This window comes from Zalophus californianus, chromosome 14, assembly GCF_009762305.2.
Source record: "Zalophus californianus isolate mZalCal1 chromosome 14, mZalCal1.pri.v2, whole genome shotgun sequence".
Taxonomy (NCBI): Eukaryota; Metazoa; Chordata; class Mammalia; order Carnivora; family Otariidae; genus Zalophus; species Zalophus californianus.
In genome coordinates this window covers 7,253,667-7,273,143 of record NC_045608.1, presented here as the reverse complement: position 1 = coordinate 7,273,143, position 19,477 = coordinate 7,253,667, and the positions used below count along the sequence as shown (strand labels likewise).

At 42.3% G+C, this 19,477-nt stretch overlaps 1 protein-coding gene across 17 annotated transcripts in view; it reads right to left on the bottom strand.

Moving 5' to 3' along the window:
- Nucleotides 1–19,477, bottom strand: part of CLIP1 (CAP-Gly domain containing linker protein 1) — a 118,434-nt gene that overhangs the window by 23,836 nt on the left and 75,121 nt on the right. For 9 of the 17 annotated variants that reach the window (XM_027577351.1, XM_027577358.1, XM_027577359.1 and 6 more), the window contains 5 exons: nt 19,265–19,348; nt 18,231–18,387; nt 16,697–16,862; nt 16,384–16,599; nt 11,884–14,205 (listed from right to left, as the gene is read on the bottom strand). In XM_027577351.1, coding sequence (XP_027433152.1) covers nt 11,899–14,205; nt 16,384–16,599; nt 16,697–16,862; nt 18,231–18,387; nt 19,265–19,348 — 2,930 coding nt within the window. In that variant the 3' untranslated portion in view covers nt 11,884–11,898. Of the gene's footprint in view, nt 1–428; nt 567–3,357; nt 3,479–8,321; nt 8,429–10,484; nt 10,602–11,883; nt 14,206–16,383; nt 16,600–16,696; nt 16,863–18,230; nt 18,388–19,264; nt 19,349–19,477 lie in introns of those variants that run through there. The other 8 variants (XM_027577360.1, XM_027577361.1, XM_027577362.1 and 5 more) reach the window with 2 other exon arrangements.

Sequence of the window (19,477 nt, the reverse complement as noted above, 5' to 3'; positions counted from 1 at the left end):
GCCAGATATACCAAGCCTCTCACAATCCCAACCACTCCTGATTTTTGCTCCCCTCCCCCCCAAAACAAGTACCCCACTTGGGAAAGGCAACTTCCACAATTTCCTTTGGAAAGGAGAATGTCTGATAGGGAGAGCAGACAAAAAAGAATGCACACATGTGGGTTTGGTTTCTGGTTTTGCCAGCTCTGTTCCAGAGGACTAGGAACAGAGGAGTCCTTCCAACTCCAAGATACAATACTTCACGGGGGGCGCATGATGTCCACTAGTCAGTCAGGTCAAATGAGAATTTCTATCTAAAAGTGGAAACTAACATCACTCCCCAACTTTGACCAACCAGTCCTGCTCATGATCAGCCCTCCTAATCTCAGAATATCCTACATCTTTTTAAATTGATAGAGAATAAGTTCTACAAAATCACTGTCTCAGGGAGGCGGGGATTCTTTTATTTCGATAAATGACCTCACATCCAATTGACAAACAGGAAATCAAATAGCCCTCATCGTGAAGAAAGTAATCCCAGTGAGATGCTGAAGATGCAGAACAGATTCTGGGGTGTCTTGGGCTTTCTAAGCAAAAAAAAAAAAAAAATTATATATATATTTTCTTGCTGCGGGAAAAAAAAAAAGAGTACATTTCTATAGCATTACTTGACCCCCACCTACCACATTCCTAGCTCACAGTTTTTCTTTCTTTCTTTTTTATCTAAAACAGTAATAATTATGAAGTAAGTAGAACTAAGTTTTAGTCTCAGTGTAGGATAGGAGCCAGGGAGCAGGCCCCAAGTTAATCTGACATGAGTGCAGGTCTTGGCTTCACTGTCTAGATGTGTGTCCTTAGCAAAATGGTACACTTTTGAGCCTCAGCTTGTCTACAAAATAACCTTCCTATCTCAGAGGTAAGTTATGATGAGTATGAAACAGACAAAGCCATCAGTTCGATAAATGTTTAGTGAATTACAATGCTACTAAATGAAGGAATCAGGATAGAACTCAGGTCCTAGGTCAGTATTTAACACATGCCCTGTCAGCCTCATCTGCACTGTTTTAAGCTTAGAATGTAATGTTCCTGTAGTAATACAATTAAAATTCTTTCTTTTTTCTAAAAGCAGGGTTTCTGCCAAACATGGTCGCTCTGTAGTATATTTCTAAACACAGCTGATCAATAACTTGGCTTGACTACAGTAAGTAATAAAGTGAAATTTGTAATTTTACGAAAGTAAGCAGTACTCTAGATTCCTGGAGATTACACAGTAAGAGTAACAGAGCCAGTGAATTAATCAGTCTTCTGTAGACTAAGGTGGCTTCTAAATTATTTTAGATGGGTGATTCCATTTTTTTAAATAAAAAACAGACACTATAAATATATGTGTGTGTATCTGTGTGTGTATGCATATATTTGTATTTATATTTGTATTTATTTATTTCAAGGAAAGAATTACCCGTAATCCTCCCTGGTAATCAATATCATTGTTAACAAGCTCTACCATTGAAGCCTATTATTTAGTTCACGCCCATTTATTTCTCTTCTGAGTAAAACACAGAACTACGAAGGGCCTAACAACTTGTCCTTTAGAGTCACTTTTCTTAGCTGATCCTTGCACACGCTGTTCCGTAACACCCTTCGAAGTCACTGACTTTCAAATTTCTAGTGACAAAACCTTTCAAAAGGAAGGCAATTCAAATGCCAACATGCAAAAGGAAAGAGCATGGGAGGGAGGGAGCCCTGCAAAGCTCTGCCCAAGGAAGCATGATGCCTCCTTCCACTGCTTTCCGGTTCTGATTGGCAGAAGCAAGAAATGTAATCAACAGTCCAGTTAAGGTCACAACATGAGAGGAAGGGGTGATCTCTCTGTGTTCCGCCCACATATGGAATCTGCTCTCTCTCCTAGGGACCTTCCAGGAGGTCAAGGGAAACGCCCCTCTCAGAGATCCTTCTCTTGCAAGAACTTAAGAGACACACCGAGAGAGCTACCTGATGTTTTAGATGCTCTAGTTTGTGCCAGGAAAAAAAGGACCCCATCTGGTTTCAAAGGGCTTCTATTTCTCATGAACTCCAGCTTCTCATATACTGACCAAAGGAGAGGGCAGTGGCCCTATTTAACTCAACTTTTCCTGACCCAAATCAGAAGATGGCAAACATTTCTTGACGTTATTACCTGAATGAGGGTAAGTCAGTTACTATCTTCATGTTCCTGTTCCTCTTTTACAATTACTTTAGAAATAATGACAGGGCCATCTTCCAGAATTATTGTAAAGACTGAGATGACAGCTATCATTTATTTGTGCTTGTCACCTAGTAAGAGCCAGTAACTGTGAGCTAGTAGCACCAAAGGCATCATTACCATCCTCGAGTCTGGAGAGATGGGACATTTCCTTTGTGAAGAATATCGTGGAAAACTATACTAAAGACTTTAAAGTCTGAAATCAACTCTCCAAATAGTGCTTTCACCACAAACTGCACCATGTCAATGGGTACTCAATATAATTACCCCAAATTACTCCATCCTAAGTGAGAACTAATCTTTGCAAAGTATGCTGGGGGAAAAAAATTCTCCTGAGGTATAAACTTTATTTACTGACCACACAGTAAAATTCCCCTAAGAATCTCATTTTAAGATTCTGCTGAGGCCAGATGTGACTAACAATTTAGCACTTGGATTCAACCACAAAAGAATAAAAAGCAGAATATGGCAGTCTTTAAAATCAGTTTTGTTTCAGTACTTAATAAACGTATCACAAATCTTTGTCATTTAAATACGGAAGCCAATGGGTTGTGGTGAGCTTCTCGCCCATTCCGGGGATAACACATACCACATATCAACGCACACAAGGGCTCACACATATACAGTTCCATTAGGAAATGCTTAAAAAAAAATGCTTTAAAGAAAAGCAGAGTTCTATTTAAAAACAGCTGCCAACCCCCACACCAAATCCTTATCCTGGGAATGTGCTTCCTTCAAACCAATTCTGATGAAAGAGGAAAGGAACCTTAAGAGAAAAGTAATTTTGAAATCCAGGCAACATAGGGAGAAGATATTGTTCCTTTCCATTTAAATACATTGCTATGAGACTGTCTAATAAAGGTCTTATTTTCACTTGCTCGCAAGTTCCCCGTGTTGTTACTGGTCTTTTTTGTGGTTTTTTGGTTTGTTTGTTTGTTTTTTAAAGACTCTGTCAACTCCCACCCTAAGTCCTATAGCAGCACACTTGAAGGAAAGGAGACACAGCACACAGCCAACTTGAAATCCCATTTGCAATGACCCAACCACATCAGGGCCTCCAAGTGCCCTGCCAACAGCAGCAGGTGGGGAGCATGGCAGAGCTAGGCATGCGCCCCCCGATCCCCTGGCCCACTGACCTTGTGATGACCCGTGACTTCGTCCCTGCTTCTCCCCAGCTCCTCAGCAAGTTTCACGTTTTCTTCTTGCAATGCCGAAAGCTGCTGGGACTTCTGAGCTGCTGCCTGCTTGAGGGTTTCTCTGCAAAGGACAGTGTGCACGGTTACCATAGCAACAAGACAGGCAAGGAAACTGTGGGAGACGACCGGCTTCACAGCAACTGAGGAAAATATATCTGGGTCACGTGCCTGATAGGATCTCTAACAACAGGGAGGCAGTGGTATCTACGTGCAGGAGAGGCTAAATGGCTTTAACCCCTCAGGAGGAGGACTGCCACCCACAAATTATTACATTTTTTTTTAAAACCTAATAAACACTATATCCACCCTTTCTCCACCCACACTCACTCACCCACTTCTATCTAAATACTTCCTGTACAAAAAATAATGTTACTATTAAAATAAATGACAAACGAAATGGTCAGTCCTCTTGTCTTGAGGACTATTTCCATCAGAAAATTATGCTAAAACCCACTATGTTGATAAAATGATTTACTTTGCTGCCAAGGTACTCTGGTCTGACTGCACAGATCTGTAATCTGTTGTTTTTTTTTTTTTTTCTGGCAGAAATAAAAATCTAATGCTCCCACATTTGCTGGTATCTGTCGGAGTCAAGTGCTGGCGTGAATCTGAGTATATTTTTAGGACACCCTCTCCAGGTGAAATGCCCAAAGGAAATGCGGTTTTCCAATTACATAACAGGTGTTTCATTTTGATTCAATTCCTTCCACAATGTTAACTTGTAATTAAAAGAAGGAAATCAGCATATAAAATGTGAACAGCGTAAGTACAGCTATTAAACATCTTCCCTATGTTAAAATTATCCAAAATATACATCTCAAATTATTATCCTTTACACATGGATATTGAAAATATTTTGTTTGATCACTGGATTTTAGTTTTCTATCATAGAAGGTTTTGATGCCACTATAAATTTTAAGTCTGTGCTGGCTAAACTCCACTCAGGGAGCTGTCATACATGGCGAATCCTGAATCAAGTCCTCTGGGTATGAATCCATCTGCTGATGCAGGAACACATCTATTTTTAACTTCAATTGTCTAATGGGTGGCAACGCCTGGCATCTTCAGTTTTTTTGAGTTTTAATTCTCCATCCACCTATAATATACACATCAGGGTAAGGTTTAGGGGAATAAATCTACACAAAAATTCTCCTAGCCCATTAAATTAGGTGTTTTACAGAGATGTCTATTTAGCAAGTGAGGAAAAACAGAGAAGAGATTTTAGCCTCAAGTCATTCAAAAGCTAGGAAGGTTGGTTTTAATTATCCACGTACACACACACGTACACACAAACACACACACACACACACACGCACGTGCGCCAGCTAAAGTTCACCTTCTGGCCAAAGTCCATCAGTTCTTGACAAATCTGAAGATTTTACTGAGGATGAAATCATCCTAAGTCAAACCTTTTATTCCTAGGTTAGGTGTCACTGCCTTCCTCAGGAGCTATGTGGACTCATCATCTGGATGACCTGTCAGTGGTAAGTTTGTGATCCTGCTTTCTGTCTCTTTAAGATTTTCATCTTTAATGGCTTATTATTATCATCATCATCATCATTATTATTATTAAGTAGGTTCCACTCCCAGCATGGAGCCCAACTCAGGACCCTGAGATCTAGACCTGAGCTAAGATCAAAAGTCGGATGCCTAACCAACTGAGCCACCCAGGCGCCCTTAATGTTTTTTTTTTTTTTAAATCCTTGGTTTCTATTAAGAGCCCAAAGTAAGGAAAATTAAAATAAGGAGTCAAAGAAATTTCAAAATGTTCTAAAATACTGATCTATGAAAGCATTATCTGCTCAACATAAAATTTGTAAAATGCTTTCATGAACATTTTCTCAATCAATCCTCAAAGCCCAGTGAGGTTAATATTATTTGTATTTGAAAGATGAAAAAACTGAAGCTCAGGGAAGCAAGAGATTTTCTCCAAATCATAAAGCCAGTAAATTGTAGAAGCAAGAGAAGTGGAGTTAAAACTGGCGATGGACCTCAGCTATGATTCAAATATAGAAACACCTTTCCATTTTTCTTTAGAGTGCAGCGGGTACATGCATTTCATACAAGAAGGCTCTCATAGCCCAATTTCCGGAAATACTCCATGGAATAATTCAGAAAATACCTACAAGTATTTCTAGCAATTTTTAAAGCTGCTTTTCTTTCTACATGACAGAAGACTATCCCAGTGTTAAAACTGAGAGGCAAATACATATTTTTCACAATGACTTGCAAACATTCTACTTACAAGTCTATTACAAATCAATTAATTGCCACGCTAAATCTATTCTAGATTTATTACTGTGCCAGGTGAGTAATTAAAGACAACAATTAAACTGCTTACAGCATTTCCCCTAAGATTCAAAATTATACGTCAGAGAGAAAACATCTTCTCTCTCCACCTGAAAATAGGAGCTGGCTAACCACAACCAAGAGTTTTCCTAAAACCAGTCTAATAAATAGCACAGAAGGAACACTTAGCTACAAGTGCTGGGTTGCCAGTGCCAAGGGCAATATTACATAGGAGGTAGTTCCAATTAGAACCCCAGTGTCTACACTAGGGCCCATTTTCCTCCAGGAATCCAAGTCCTGTCAGGTGAGGGGAGACACCAGGAAAGTTCTAAAGGACCTAAAGCGCCCCAGATACATGCTGAACCACAGAGAAATGATCAGCTGCTCATTCTCTAGCTGTGAGTACTGAGGGACTAAGGAGCAGTAAAACGACTGCCTTTTCTTCTTCTTTTTTTTTTTTTGAGAAGCACCATTCCCATTACATAGTACATTTATTTTAGATGGTCCTTGAAATGTGGCCAAGCCTACAGCAGGGAACAATGAGTCACTGGGGGCAGGGGCTCTTCCAACCTACTCCGTCTACCATTTTCTGGAGCCTGTGACTGGAGTCTCCCACTGCCCGTTCCTCCTGCTAAGGAACCCTGGCCATGGTGAACCAGGTCACCGACAGAAGACGTGATTCCTCAGGCCTGGTGGGCCAGAGAAAAGGCGGAGAGACAGAAGCAGCGCAGGCTGCCTGCCCAGTGGTCCTGGTTCCTCCTCACCCAGACTACTCCCCCTCAGGGTCAGAGACCCGGGGACAGTGGCTTCAGGGAGGACAGGCAAGGTCAGAGGGGCCACAGCAGGGGCCACAGTTCTTTGCTCATGATCCTTTGTGCCCACAGCCAGGAGGCTAGGCTTTTATTATTCAATGGTATCATTCAAAGAAGGGCAGAAAATTTATCTCCTAATAGAAGTAAAACCACCCCACAGTAACTGCGGATGGGTGACATGACACAGTGATTTAGTGAGGACGTTTAACGCTCAAATACTACACCGATGCAATGGCCCTTGTGAGAGACTCCTAAATAGTACTGCAGGAAAGAGGGGTTTTATCGAAGTCCCAAGAGCTCTCTCGGCTAGGTCCACGCTGGCCCTGCCCCTCCATTACCTAGTACAGCCCAGAGAGCTCAGAGGTAGGATTATGGCAGTGGGAGGTTGGTTAGGGAATCTTCTGCTGCTCAGATCCTCCCTCACCAGCTGCCTGTGTGACACAAATGAACTAAAGTCAGCAGTGCTTCGAACACTCCAGGTCAGCCTAACTACTTGTGTGTCACAGGGCAAAGTCCCACACCAGACCCGCGGCCACCCTCTCAGAGCTGATGCTGGCTTTGGTTCCCATCACAGTCTGGGTGATGTGGCTTCGGAAGGCCAAGAATCACAAGCTCTTCCTGACGGCCGTAAGCACAAGTGTAAACTCAGAAATCTGTGTATGGGAAGGGAACTGGTAGGAACTAGGAACTGTCTACACACCATCTGAAGAAGTATCATTAAAACTAAGACTGAGGCCTGGAAGTGCCAGATCACTATACTGTGCGCCTGAAACTAACGTTACACTGTATGTTAACTAACTGGAATTTCAATAAAAATGAAAAACAAAAAAACAGAGACTGAGGAAGGGATTGATCGTGTGCCCGGAGTCATTCAGAGGAGATTCTTTCTCAGGGGATTTTATGAACTCTCAGAAGAACCTGACATGTCCTAGGTTTAGTCTGTGCTTGATCAACAAATCGCCTTGAGGATGGAGACTTGGAACTGGTGCTTCTGTTTGACTGAATCTCATGCCTCTATTTGATCAGAACTGGAAGTAAATAAGCCCTAGAAGGGCAGGGGCCATATAAATCCATCTTTGTAGCCTTCCCAGCACGGAATACACCCTCAAACGCTCACCACCTTAACTGGCTTTAAATTTTTAGGTTTACACAGTTGATATGGTATAGCTCTCAGAACAGAAAATCTACACCAAAACTATCATTTTAAATGCCCGATAAACACCAATGATTACGATGATCGGACTTGAATGGCAAGGATTTGAAGGTGGTATTGGCAAAGGAAACACAGCTGGCCTGTCTGCCTGAAATCGAGGTAGCAGACTGATGGATAAATGTTGATCAGAAAGATTCTCCCAGAATTCTCTCATCTGATTTCCATGCCAGAAGGTTTGATTACTCTTAAAATCAAGATTACTGATAATTTTGAAAGTGACATGCTTTTTTCTCCCTACAGAAAGGGTTTTGAGAGATTTATTAAGGGTCTGACGCTTCAGACCCTTTAAAGCACACTGCTTTAAAAAAAACCTGATTCCTCTTGTACTTTCCTCATAAAGTCATATTCGAATCCCAAATGCCCTAACATATCAGCCAGCACACATTCACTTTGATCCTTTAACCCGGCTACCATTTCTGACTTAGCTACCTTCCAGCTAAGTGGTTACAGGGGTTACTTCTCAGGTACGCTACCGCATTTGGGGGCAACTCCTTTTTAAGTACTTGTGAGGCTATTTTTTAAATAATTAGTATTGTGAAAGTGAAAACGAAACTAAGTCCCCCAGTTTCTCTCAAAGGAGATGAACTTACATTTCTTTCCTGAACTCTTCCATTTTTTGGTTCTCTACCGTCAGAAGTTCTTTTGATTTGTTCAGCTCTTCCACATTTTTCAAGTTGTTTTCTTTAAGTGTATCCAACTTAAAGACCAAGAAAAAAAAACTTGATGAAATTATTTCATTTTCCAGTGACATGACTGGATAGACAAATTATTCATGCAAATGTGCACTAAAAAGATAGGTGACATTAGTCACTTGCACCAAAAAAAAGTCACTGGGTGAGATGACAAATGACCACGTCTATTATAAACCGCAAGCCTCCCCCTTACGTTTAGTCAGACATTCCCTGTACACCTGGCAAAAATGTCAAACTGCTACATGAATTACAACAAAAGTTTGCTTTCATTTTGTGTACAATTCTCAATATTTACCATTGAACTTGCTATTCAAGTATGACTCCTCTTAAAAAAAAATAAATAAATTGCAAAGGCATGACATGAGCAAGGATTATTCTTTGTAATAAAAACAAAAAAAAAAAAACCCTTTCCTTCCCCACAGATTAGTAATTTCAGATGTATTCGTCAACCTTAGTACCAAATGTACGGAGTCCTGACTACAAAAATTTTCTGAATCAAGTATCTGTAGGTGGGAGAATATCTGATTATCCATCTAACTTTGACCTGAAAAGGAAAAAGCCAGGTAAGTGAGGCCAAAAAGCACGCACATTTGTTCAGCCCCATCACCTGCCCACAGGGGATGCAGCCAGCTTAGGGCCTGGCCCTGGTGGGAACGCCAGACACGATCCTGGAGTGAGTGGGGACGTGACCAACTACAGGCTCTGGCAGGTGACTGGAGTTCTAGGTGCAGAGCCCCGACCAGGAATGGGGAACTCACTTGGGGCTTGTCCACTGCCCAGGGTATGCTCCTGGCACCACGGCGGCTTCCTGGGACTTGGGTAGTCCTTTCCTACAGCCAGAGACACCTTTGCCACGCCATATGCCACCTGTCAGGAATCCTAGACAGTGCCTCAATGGCTTTACCACCACAGTATTCCTTTTAATGTCCTCTACCATTATTAGAGGAATCTGGAATTCCAGATTCACAGAACAAGAAAAACCAAGTATCAAAATGGGTCGAAAAAAATAATTCATCCGGTCTTGTATTCTGGTTGTATAACAAGGACACCAAGGGCTATGTCATGAAGGCACACGATTCTCCCCGATCTACCCTCAAAAATTAGATCTATTCCCTAAAATCTTCTCATTTATTATAGCTTCTGTGAGTAATCATCTGATTTTTTAAAATGCTTTTTCTTCTTCTCTTAGGACTATCAGTTCTGAAAATGTACCCCCTTCTATGTCCCATTTTATTCGCCCTATAATTCTCTCAAAATGTGCATGTCTTTACAGATTTCCATCTTTGACCTTCCACAGTGAGAAGGCCTAGCCTCTACAAATCAGCTACTCAGTGTGGCTAGCCCTTCCTTTGCTTTAATTCCTTAATGTCTCACCTGACCATCCCTTTCAAAAGCATCTGAAGTTCTATAGAACTTCACTTAACTACTTTGGCGAATCCGTCCGCTTAGGATTCAGAGGTAACTGCTTCCCAAACAAAGAAAGGGTTGGTACGAGCTGGGAGTGGGGAGGAGGGGGATCAAAAATGGGTCCAGGAAGAATGAGAAATACGCTACTTTGCACAGAATCGGAGCAATCTCGATGCCACAAGTGCGTCTGAGACCCAGAAGTAGCTGTTTGGAGAGGACACAAAAGGGAACCAGGACTGAGTGAGGCCAAGAAAAGGCCTACGTCAAACTCAGGGCTGAGGAGTGGAATTTAGTGGCTCGAGGTGAGAGAGAATTGAGGGGGGAAAAATGTGTGTGATTTCGGATCAGAGATACAAAAATGAGAGTGTTACGAGTACCTCTCTCATCGGTCCCATCACTGAAGTTACCAGAGAAAGCCACGCTACTGGGGTTTTCCCCTCATTTTTTTTTTAAAGGTTGATCCTATTAAATGAGTAATGAAGTCATCTACTTTATTTAATATTATCGTGGTTCTGGTGTACATTCAACTCCACTAACAGATCAAACCTGTACGAGGCCACACTTCAAAAAATAAACAATCCTGAGTTAGTGATCAAACATTCCATGAAGTCGGTAAGCTGTCCTTTGTACAAAAAGCCATTTAAATCTGATTACTTCATTCTGTAGTTTTTCATTTGTTTGCTTGGTATCCTCCAAGGAGGCCAGAGTTTCACTCTTCTCTTTGGTCATCTGTTCCATTATCTGCATGGCGTCTTCTGCCGTTTGAGCAGCCTGAACACAAGAAAGCACTGTGAGAAATGAGGACAGCCCTTGGCAAGTCCATCGGGGACACTCAGGCTGTGCTGCTCAGGCAGCCCTCACTATCTGTGTGGTTAAGGTGAAGGACCAGCCACCAGTCCAATGCTGAGACAAACAGACCGAGCCACGAAAGGGGAACCAAGTTACAGACCCTTTTCATGCCGTTCTTCAAACAAGCCAACTGCAATTTGCAATTTTATATTTCCAGACCCTTCCAACCCTAGCTCCAGAGTTACACTGACAGTCACGTTCATCACTCTGACCTATGTTTGAGAGAAACATTCAGTGATAACGAACAGTAACATCCTTATGTAGCTGAATTTTCCCTTCGTCATATTTATTGCTGTATGTTTGAAATACTATTCTTGCTATTTGAGATTTGGGGCTTTTGAAATCACCTGTAATTTAGGTTGGGAATTTCTCAACTAAAAAAAAAATTATTTGGGCAATTATTAACATAAGGCTCAAGTGTTTAATGAGAAGCATTAAGTGGAAAAGTCTATGAGAGAAGTTGTGGGTAATGAACATAAACATGACTGTGAATAAAAAAGATCATATGCATACAGACACAAATCCTTAGCTGATAAGATATAAAAATAATCATAAAAAATAAAATTTTTTGTTTATTTGTTTTTCATAAAAAAGAAATTAAAATCTTTTTAGGCACTTGCTTACAATTTCATGTGGTCTGCTAAAGCTGACGGGAATTCTGCATTATGCCTTCCCTACTACCAGCCATGGGAAAGTTCGCTGGAGTGTTCTAACTCCACTTGGAAAGACACAAGCAGTTAAAAGCCAAATAGAAGATACTATGTTTCACCATGTGCCCATTTTACTATTGTTCTTAATCCTTTAGCACCACAATTTACTTTTTCAGGAAAATTTTTCCTTAAATTAAAAAATGTATCCTTTTTATTCACAGTTTACAATTCTTTCCAATGGAGACAGACAACTGCAATTAGAGATTTAGTAAAGAACTGGCCCTTTAGGGTGGGGGGATGGGTTAGCCTGGTGATGGGTATTAAAGAGGGCACATTCTGCGTGGAACACTGGGTGTTATGCACGAACAATGAATCATGGAACACTACATCAAAAACTAATGATGTAATGTATGGTGATTAACATAACAATAAAAATTTTTAAAAAACTGACCCTTCAGGTGGTAAAACAACAGCTTGAGACATACGAGCAGCTGCTTAAGTGGGGTGCATTTCCTCACGTGGCCAGGAAGACAAGCCTCCCAGGGCCGCTAGGAAGTTAGTGCCCGGGGTTAGTAGTCCAGGCCTGGTCCCTGACCCTCCCATTTTACCGTAAATGACTGAAGAGTCTCGAGCTCTCTAATTTTAAGAGTGAGCTTGCTCTTGTCTTTCCTCAAAATACGGTTTTCATTTTGTGATTCTAGGAGGTTGGTTGAGATATGGCTGTTGGTTTTGGCCAACTGGCTAATCTCTTTCTGAAGGATGAAGTAGCTTTCCGCCAGCCTTTCCTTCTCCTTCAGGAGCTCCTCCTTGGCCAGCATCACGTCTCTCTTCTCGGCCAGGAGGTTCTTGTTGTCCTGTGCCACCTTGGCACCATCGGCCAACGTCATCTCATGCTTCAGTCGGAGGTCGTCCAGGATCCTGGTGAGGTAGCTGTGCAGTTCCTGCAGCTCCAACTTGGATTTGGACAAGGTGGTGAAATCGCTCTTCAGAGTCTCTATATTGGCAGCGAGCCGAGCCGTTTCTGCACTCAAGAGCTCCTTCTCCTTAATTATCTCCACCACTTTCTGTTCTGACTTGGTCTTCTCTTGGACGAGCACAAAATTTTCAGACTGCAGCTGCTTAGTACACACTTGTAACTCTTCCAGCTCCTGCTCCAGGAGCACCATCCTCCCGTGAAGTTTATTGTTTTCACACAGGGACGACTCGTTTTCCTGTGCTCTGGCTTCCTTTTCCAGGATGAAGGACTGCTGCATGGTGTGGATCTCCTCGTTTAGTCTCTGACACTCTTCTTGCAGGCTCAGCCTGTCCCTCAGCAAGATGCTCTTTTCAGAACAGCACGTCTGAAGTTCGGCATTCAGACTCTCCTTTGCTTGCAGGGTGCCCGCATGCTCTTTTTCTAGACTCTTCCTGGCATTCTGGGCCTCTTTCAGCATCAGAGAAAGCTCATGCTTGGTGGCTGCCAGCTCTTGGGTTTCCCTTTTCCTCTCCTGAAGCTCCTTCTTCAGAGTGTCGAGATTACCAAGGAGTTTCATCTTCTCGTGCACTATGATTCTTCTGTTGGCAGACTCTTGATCGTATTTCCTTTTGAGGTCTCCTACGGTTTTCATGGAATTCTCTCTCTCTGCAAGCAAATCTCCATTTTGCATTTCCAGGACAGACTTTTCCTTCAAGAGACTGTCATGCTGCTTTTTGAGCTTAGTAATTTTCTGACATACCACCTCCTTCTCAGAAGTTAGGTAGGTGATCTTCTCGTTCAGGCTCATCTCGATATGGGTGGCTTCTTCTGAGCATTTCTTCAGTTTTTCAGTGATGAGCCTGTTTTCACGTAGAAGTTCTTCTTTTTCAGCCAAGAGTCTTCTCTCAGATGAGGCCAAGGTTTCTTTTTCATGAAGAAGCTGGATGCACTCGGAGTCTGTGATCTCCCGACTAGCCTTGATTTCTTCCAGGAGCTTGGTGAGGCTGGTGTTTGTAGCCTGAAGTTGCCTCATCTCCAGCTCAGCCTTCCTCAGAGCCTGCTGGGCATCATCTAGCTGTGTGCGGAGCCCACTGGCTTCCGTGCTGAGCAGCTGCTTGATCTGGAGGGCGGCCTCCAGGCTGGCGCTCAGCTTTTCCTGATCTTGAAGAAGCATGTCCTTCTCAAACTGCAGATCTTTGCTGCTCTGGAGAAGATTTTCTCTTTCCACTTTTAAGGCTATGCACATGTTATCAAGACCTGACTGCTTCTCCAAAGCTGACTTTTTCTCAGTGGTGAGATCTTCAATCTCCTGCACCAAGGTTTTCTGATCTTTGACTAGCTCCTCGTAAGAGCTCTGGAGCTTCTGAATAATTTCATCTTTATCTTTAGCCAAGGTAATGTTTTCAGCAACAAGCTTCTTGATATGATCCTCCAGGTGATCTTTTTCTTCCTGATCCTTCTTAGACTCAGCAATCAAAGTATCTTTGCTGACCTGGAGCTCTTCCACGAGTGTCTGCAAGCTTGCTCTGGAAGCCTGCAAAGAGTCATTTTCCATACTGATCTTCAAAAGTTCTTCCTGTGCAGTATTGATTTCTCGTAGCAACTGCTCTCTCTCAACAGCCAAAGATTCCTTATGGAGCTGTTCCTGCTGATAAAGCTTTTCAGCATCTCGCTTCTCTTCTAAGACTGTCTCCTTTTCTAAATGAAGAGTTTCATTTACCGACCACAGTTTCTGCTGATCTTCCTGGAGTAAAGTTATTTTGGCCTCCACCTCTACCAGCTTTGATAAAAGTGAACCTTTTTCTAGCTTTAAAGCATTTCCCTCCTGTGCAAGAAGCTGCTTCTCTGACTTCAGACCCCTCAGCTCTTCTGATATTAGTTCAATTTCTTTTTTGGCTGATGTTAACAAATAAGTTAGCGACTACAGAAACAAAGGGTGGAAAAGAATGGAAACAAAATGAAATCAAGCAGACAAATGCGAGCCCAAATAACTTAATGTAACCTAAATCGTAAAAGGTTGAAATTTTTTTTTTTTTTTAACAATAAATGTCATAGAAACTATCTGGGATAACGAGGAGGGGGGAAACCAGATTGAAAGAGCCCAAAAAAGGATAATTAATACAAAGCAGGTTTAGCTTTGCAAAGTGCTGGTCTACATACTGGTTTATTTTTTCTTTGCAACACTTATGAAATCATCCCTGAGTGGTATCTAACGAGGCAAAAACAGTAGTTTGACTTTGACATCAGGGCATGAGATTCTTTCCTGCCCTTCCAACTTCCCAATTATTTCTACTGTAGGAAGAATTCAGAGAAGAATTTTAAAAAATACAATCCAGAGAACTACAAAAAGTGAGCATATTTTAACCAAAAAAGGGGGGGGAAGGGTGAGGGAATATAAACTGTTGCTTTTCAAACTAAAAGACCTCGACTTTCTAAAGGACAGTCACTGACCTGATCGATTTAATCCCAATTATTACATATAACTTATTAAAAGTACAGACCAATTTGCTAGACTGTGGTGACTAAAATACATGGGTTTCTTTTTTTTTAAATACTAGTTTATAAAATGACTTGACCACATTATCTATACCAGCGCTGTCCAGAACCTTCTGCAGTGGTGTGAGTGTTCTTTATCTGCACAAATATGGTAGCTGCCGATCATGTGTGTGGCTGGTGAGCACGTGAAATGCAGCAAGTGCGAGTGAGGAGTTCGATTTTTAATTTATCAAAATATAACAAATTGAAACTCAAATTTAATGTGGCCAGCAGCTAGTGCCTTGGACAACACAGCTACAGATCACTGGCTCTTCAACCAGGAAACACAGCAACTTTGTGGGCTCCATGAACCTCCTGACATCTCATATAATAACTTGTTGAGATACAGATTTTCCCTAGGAGGGAAAGATCTTAAGGTTTCATCAGATTCGTAAAATAGTCTGTGAGCCACTATTGTTGACAAACATTAAAATCCACAGAAATCAGACAGAGACAACTTTGGAAGGGGAACAATCCTAATGACGCTTGTAAAAAATTAAAAATTAAAAAAAAATTTACAACACCAGTAAGCAAAATTAATGAGCCTTCACACAAACTACTGGAAAGCTATGGTTTGCTCAGACTGCCACATTTTAAGGGAAACATTAAAAAAGTGGAGTCTGTCCTGGTAAAGGGAAGCACAAAGACAAAAGATCTGGAAATTATACCCAGTGTTAAATGGCTCATAAAACTGGAGATGTTCTACAGGAAGAGGGTGACCCGGAAAGGAGAGAAGGTGTGTGTATACAGACATGGCAGGTGTTCTGTCATGGTCCAACTTAATTAACAAGTTTGAGGTGGGATTTGTTTCAAGTCTCATGTATGCTCTTACGTTTCCTTTATACTAATCTCCTAGACAAACATTAAAAATAATTAAAGACAAGTATTTACTTTTCTTTGAGCAAGTTCAATGATGGCAGGAAAAAGTTAAACACCGGTAGGACTGTTGAACTTCATTAAGTTACCAGAGTAAAAAAAAAATACACTGGGTTGCAGAGATGATCCTGATGCCATAAAATCAAATTCAATGTATTAAATTCTACTCTATTTAATAACAGGATTGTGCCTTCGGGGGACATACAGAAGCCCTCTCTAGAGCCCTCACTTCTAATGTGCCCTACAAGAGCCCTGCCTCTCCAGGGCTCACTAGCTTCACTCGGCCTCGGCCTGTTGCTTTGCTGCAGGACGTCTTTCCTAACCCCACTGCACGGTGGCAGCAAGACGGCCAAGATTAGAGGCCACAACAGAGTCTCCTGCAAGCGGGCGGAGAGAGTTCAGGCTACACGTGACTCTCTGGGACAGCTGGGAAGCCAGCAGCTTGGGAGTGGAGCGAGGCTACACGGCGCACTCAGGGAAGACCCGGACGGCAGCCACCCCTGAGCAGGGGCAGCAGCTAGCAGAAAGCACCGGAAGCCAGGAAAATGTAATTCGCCATCCTGCCATGTGCTCGGAGGTTAGCATCTATTTGTAAAGGTCGGTGCAACCCATCCCATCTGCTGCCACTTTACATGCCCCACTGCAGCCGTGATGCCACGCAGCAACATGACCCTCTCCCAGAACATACTTTGGCTTTGTCGGCTTGCTTTTTCAGTTCCGCCATCTCCTGCATCAAGTCGCTGTTCTCCTCCTGCGCGGCCTTCAGCCTCTGCTCCGTGTCCGACAGCATCTTCTGCAAGCTCTGCAGGACAGCTTCATGCTTCGCCTTTGTCTCACAACTGGCTTCCTCGAACCTGGCCTTCAGATCCTGGCACTGGTTGTGGCTCATTTCCATCTTTTTTTCCTGCAGAAACCCCGAGGGAAGCAGTAAGTCACCCAGCCATATCTGCACCGCCCTCGCCTTCCTTGCCAGCACTTCGTTCCATACACTCTCTCCTTACCAGGTCCAACAACTTCCTCAGCAGCTCTTTCTTTTCCTCCTCATGCTTTTTAGCTGCTTCCTGCTGGCTCTGTTCTGCCTGGAGAGTGACCTCCCCAATACTCTTCTGCAGAAAGCTTGCGTTTTCATTAGCCTTTGTAAGTTTTAGCTGTAATTCTTCTACATTTCTAGAACAAGGTTCAAAGTGTCAGAGTTTTCAAAAAGAATGCTTTAAATTCCAGTTATACTTAGACAGATACTATTCATAATTGTATTAATGATTATAAGTTACGAGTAATTAACATCTGAAATAAACAACAACAACAAAAAAGGCCTGACTTACCTTGAAAACTAATTTTAACAATTGAGACAGTTATAAATACATTATTTAGAGTGACAACTACTGTAATTGTGAAGGTTTATTATTTTATGTCAATAGATCAGTAAGGAAAAATGAATGAAAAGTAAACAGATGAGGAAATGAATTAGTTTCCAAAAATTTTAGCAGACGAAATTATCAAAAACTCATTCTAGTGCCCCTTGAGAACACAAGATATAAAATGACAAGTGATAACCTGAAGATCTAGCTTCGTGATACCAATGTGCTTCAACAGGACGTACAGAAGACGTGGGACACAAGAGAACGGGCTACCAGAGGACTCCAAGAGTAGAGGAGGGAAACCTGGATGGTCCCTCTGGGTCGGGCACCTGTCTGACACCCACAGAGCTGGAGATCCCCGGGGCACCTGGGTAGCTCCCCCCGTCACAGCAAGTATGACCACAGGTGGCCAACCCAAGCCCAGTCGCCACCCTCCGCCCACCACCACGCTGAACCATGGGGGTGCATGGCTGGATGTAAACCTAACTGCCAACTAGTCACACTTCCAGAATCATGGGTCTCACAGACCTAAAATGTCCTCTGAAAGTTTCTGCCTTAGGAAATAAAACATTTGACTTTTATCTGGCAGCTATTAAAAGAAAAGAATGATCAAAGCAACAACAGCCTCAGAATAAAGACAGGAAGGAAGGTGGAGATGGAAGCTGGAGCGCGGAGGGCCTACAAGGTAGTGCTGACAAGCAGCCGAGGGCTCTGGGACCGGCCCGCCCAGGCCCAAAACTGCAGGCAAGGCACTTCACCTTGTAAAGCCTCAATTTCTTTCTCTTCAAGATGGGAACAAGAATACACTCACCTCACAGGATTATTATGAAAATCAGAAAACATACTCTACTAGAGTTGTCTGCAGAGTGCAGGGCACATACCTAGTTAGCCTGTAATATGGGTTACCCTTCATTACGCTGAAACAGGCTGCCCGTGAAAGATGTTCCTGCACGTGGTAAACTACTGCCTTGTCTTTACAAGCCATCAAAAACTCTACAATACTGTATTACTTAGAAGGTTCCGTAGCTGATTTAAGGGTACACTCATGTGGTAAGAAAAAGGAAGAGCGACAGGAAACTTTAAAACAGAACAATCCTGAATTTTGTCCCCCCTCCCTCCAAGACCCCACTTCAGAGACGAACCTAAGTCAGGCGCCCTTATAACCATTCATACACACCTTTCTTTCAGACGTAACTCGTCATTCATTTTTGTCAGCTGAGAAGAGTTATCTCCAGACATCTTCATTATTTCTGCAATGTCGTTCTCCAACTTTTCTTTCGCCTTTATCAACTGCTCTTCTCTTTCATCTCTCTCTCTAAATTTTGCCTCCATATCTGAATATATAGAGAAAAAAAATAGCACCGTAGTGTTAGTCAACAAAAGTTTATTGACTGCATCCTATATTCCAAGGTTTGCTCTGGGAATATTTGCATAAAGCAATCCCTGCCCTCATGAAAATCATATTCTAGCCAAGACAACGGACAATAAACAAGATTAAAAAAAAAACGCAAACAGTATAAAAATAGTGTTGATTGCTAAGAGGGAAAAAATACAAGCAGAGAAAGGAACCAAGGAGTTGGGGAGGCTAAAATCTAGACAGGGCCTCTCTGAATGGTGACATTTAAGACCTGAAGGAACTTAGGGAAAGCAAGTGCAAAGGCCCTGAGGCACAAAAATGCTTGACTTGCAAGTATTACCAACAAAGCCAATATGGTTGGAGTAGAATGAACAAGGGGAAGGGTAGTACGAGAGGCCATCAGAGAAGTAACAGGGCTTGACATTGGTAAGACTGCAGTTTTTACTCTGAGTGAGATGGGAGCCACTGGGTGATCTCGAGCAGACAAGTGACATGACCTGACTTAGCAGAAGGATGGCTCTGGATGCTGTGCTGCACGTGGACTAAAGGAGATGAGAGCAAAAGCAGGCAGAGCAGGGGGCCAGCTGTTACAGCAGCTCAAGTGAAAGATGATGGTTGGCTTGAATCAAGGACAGTGGGAGGAGTGGTGATGTGTGGGGGATGCTGACTTGTTTGAAAACAGGGCAGAGAGGATTTGTGGAGGTTGCAGACCTCAAGCAAGTATTTTATCGCATTATACCATACTAACGAGCGAAGAAGTGAGCCCTGAATAGATGTTACTGTAACGTATTACAGTTATCTCAAATCCTAGGAAACCTACCGTATTCAGTGCTTAGTAAGCAGAGACATCTTACCTGTTAAATTTTCTCTCAACTTCTCCAATTCAGCAGACAGTGCGTTAAACTGTTCCTCCTTCTGGTGTAATTTATTTACAGTTTCTATTGGGGATAAAGGTAAAAGTTTAATATATTTCATACTTAATAAGCCATCTAGAGGTTGGCAGTCTTACAACCAAATCAAATCACATGCTTGGGATTTGAGAGGATAGAAATACTAAAAAGTCCCAT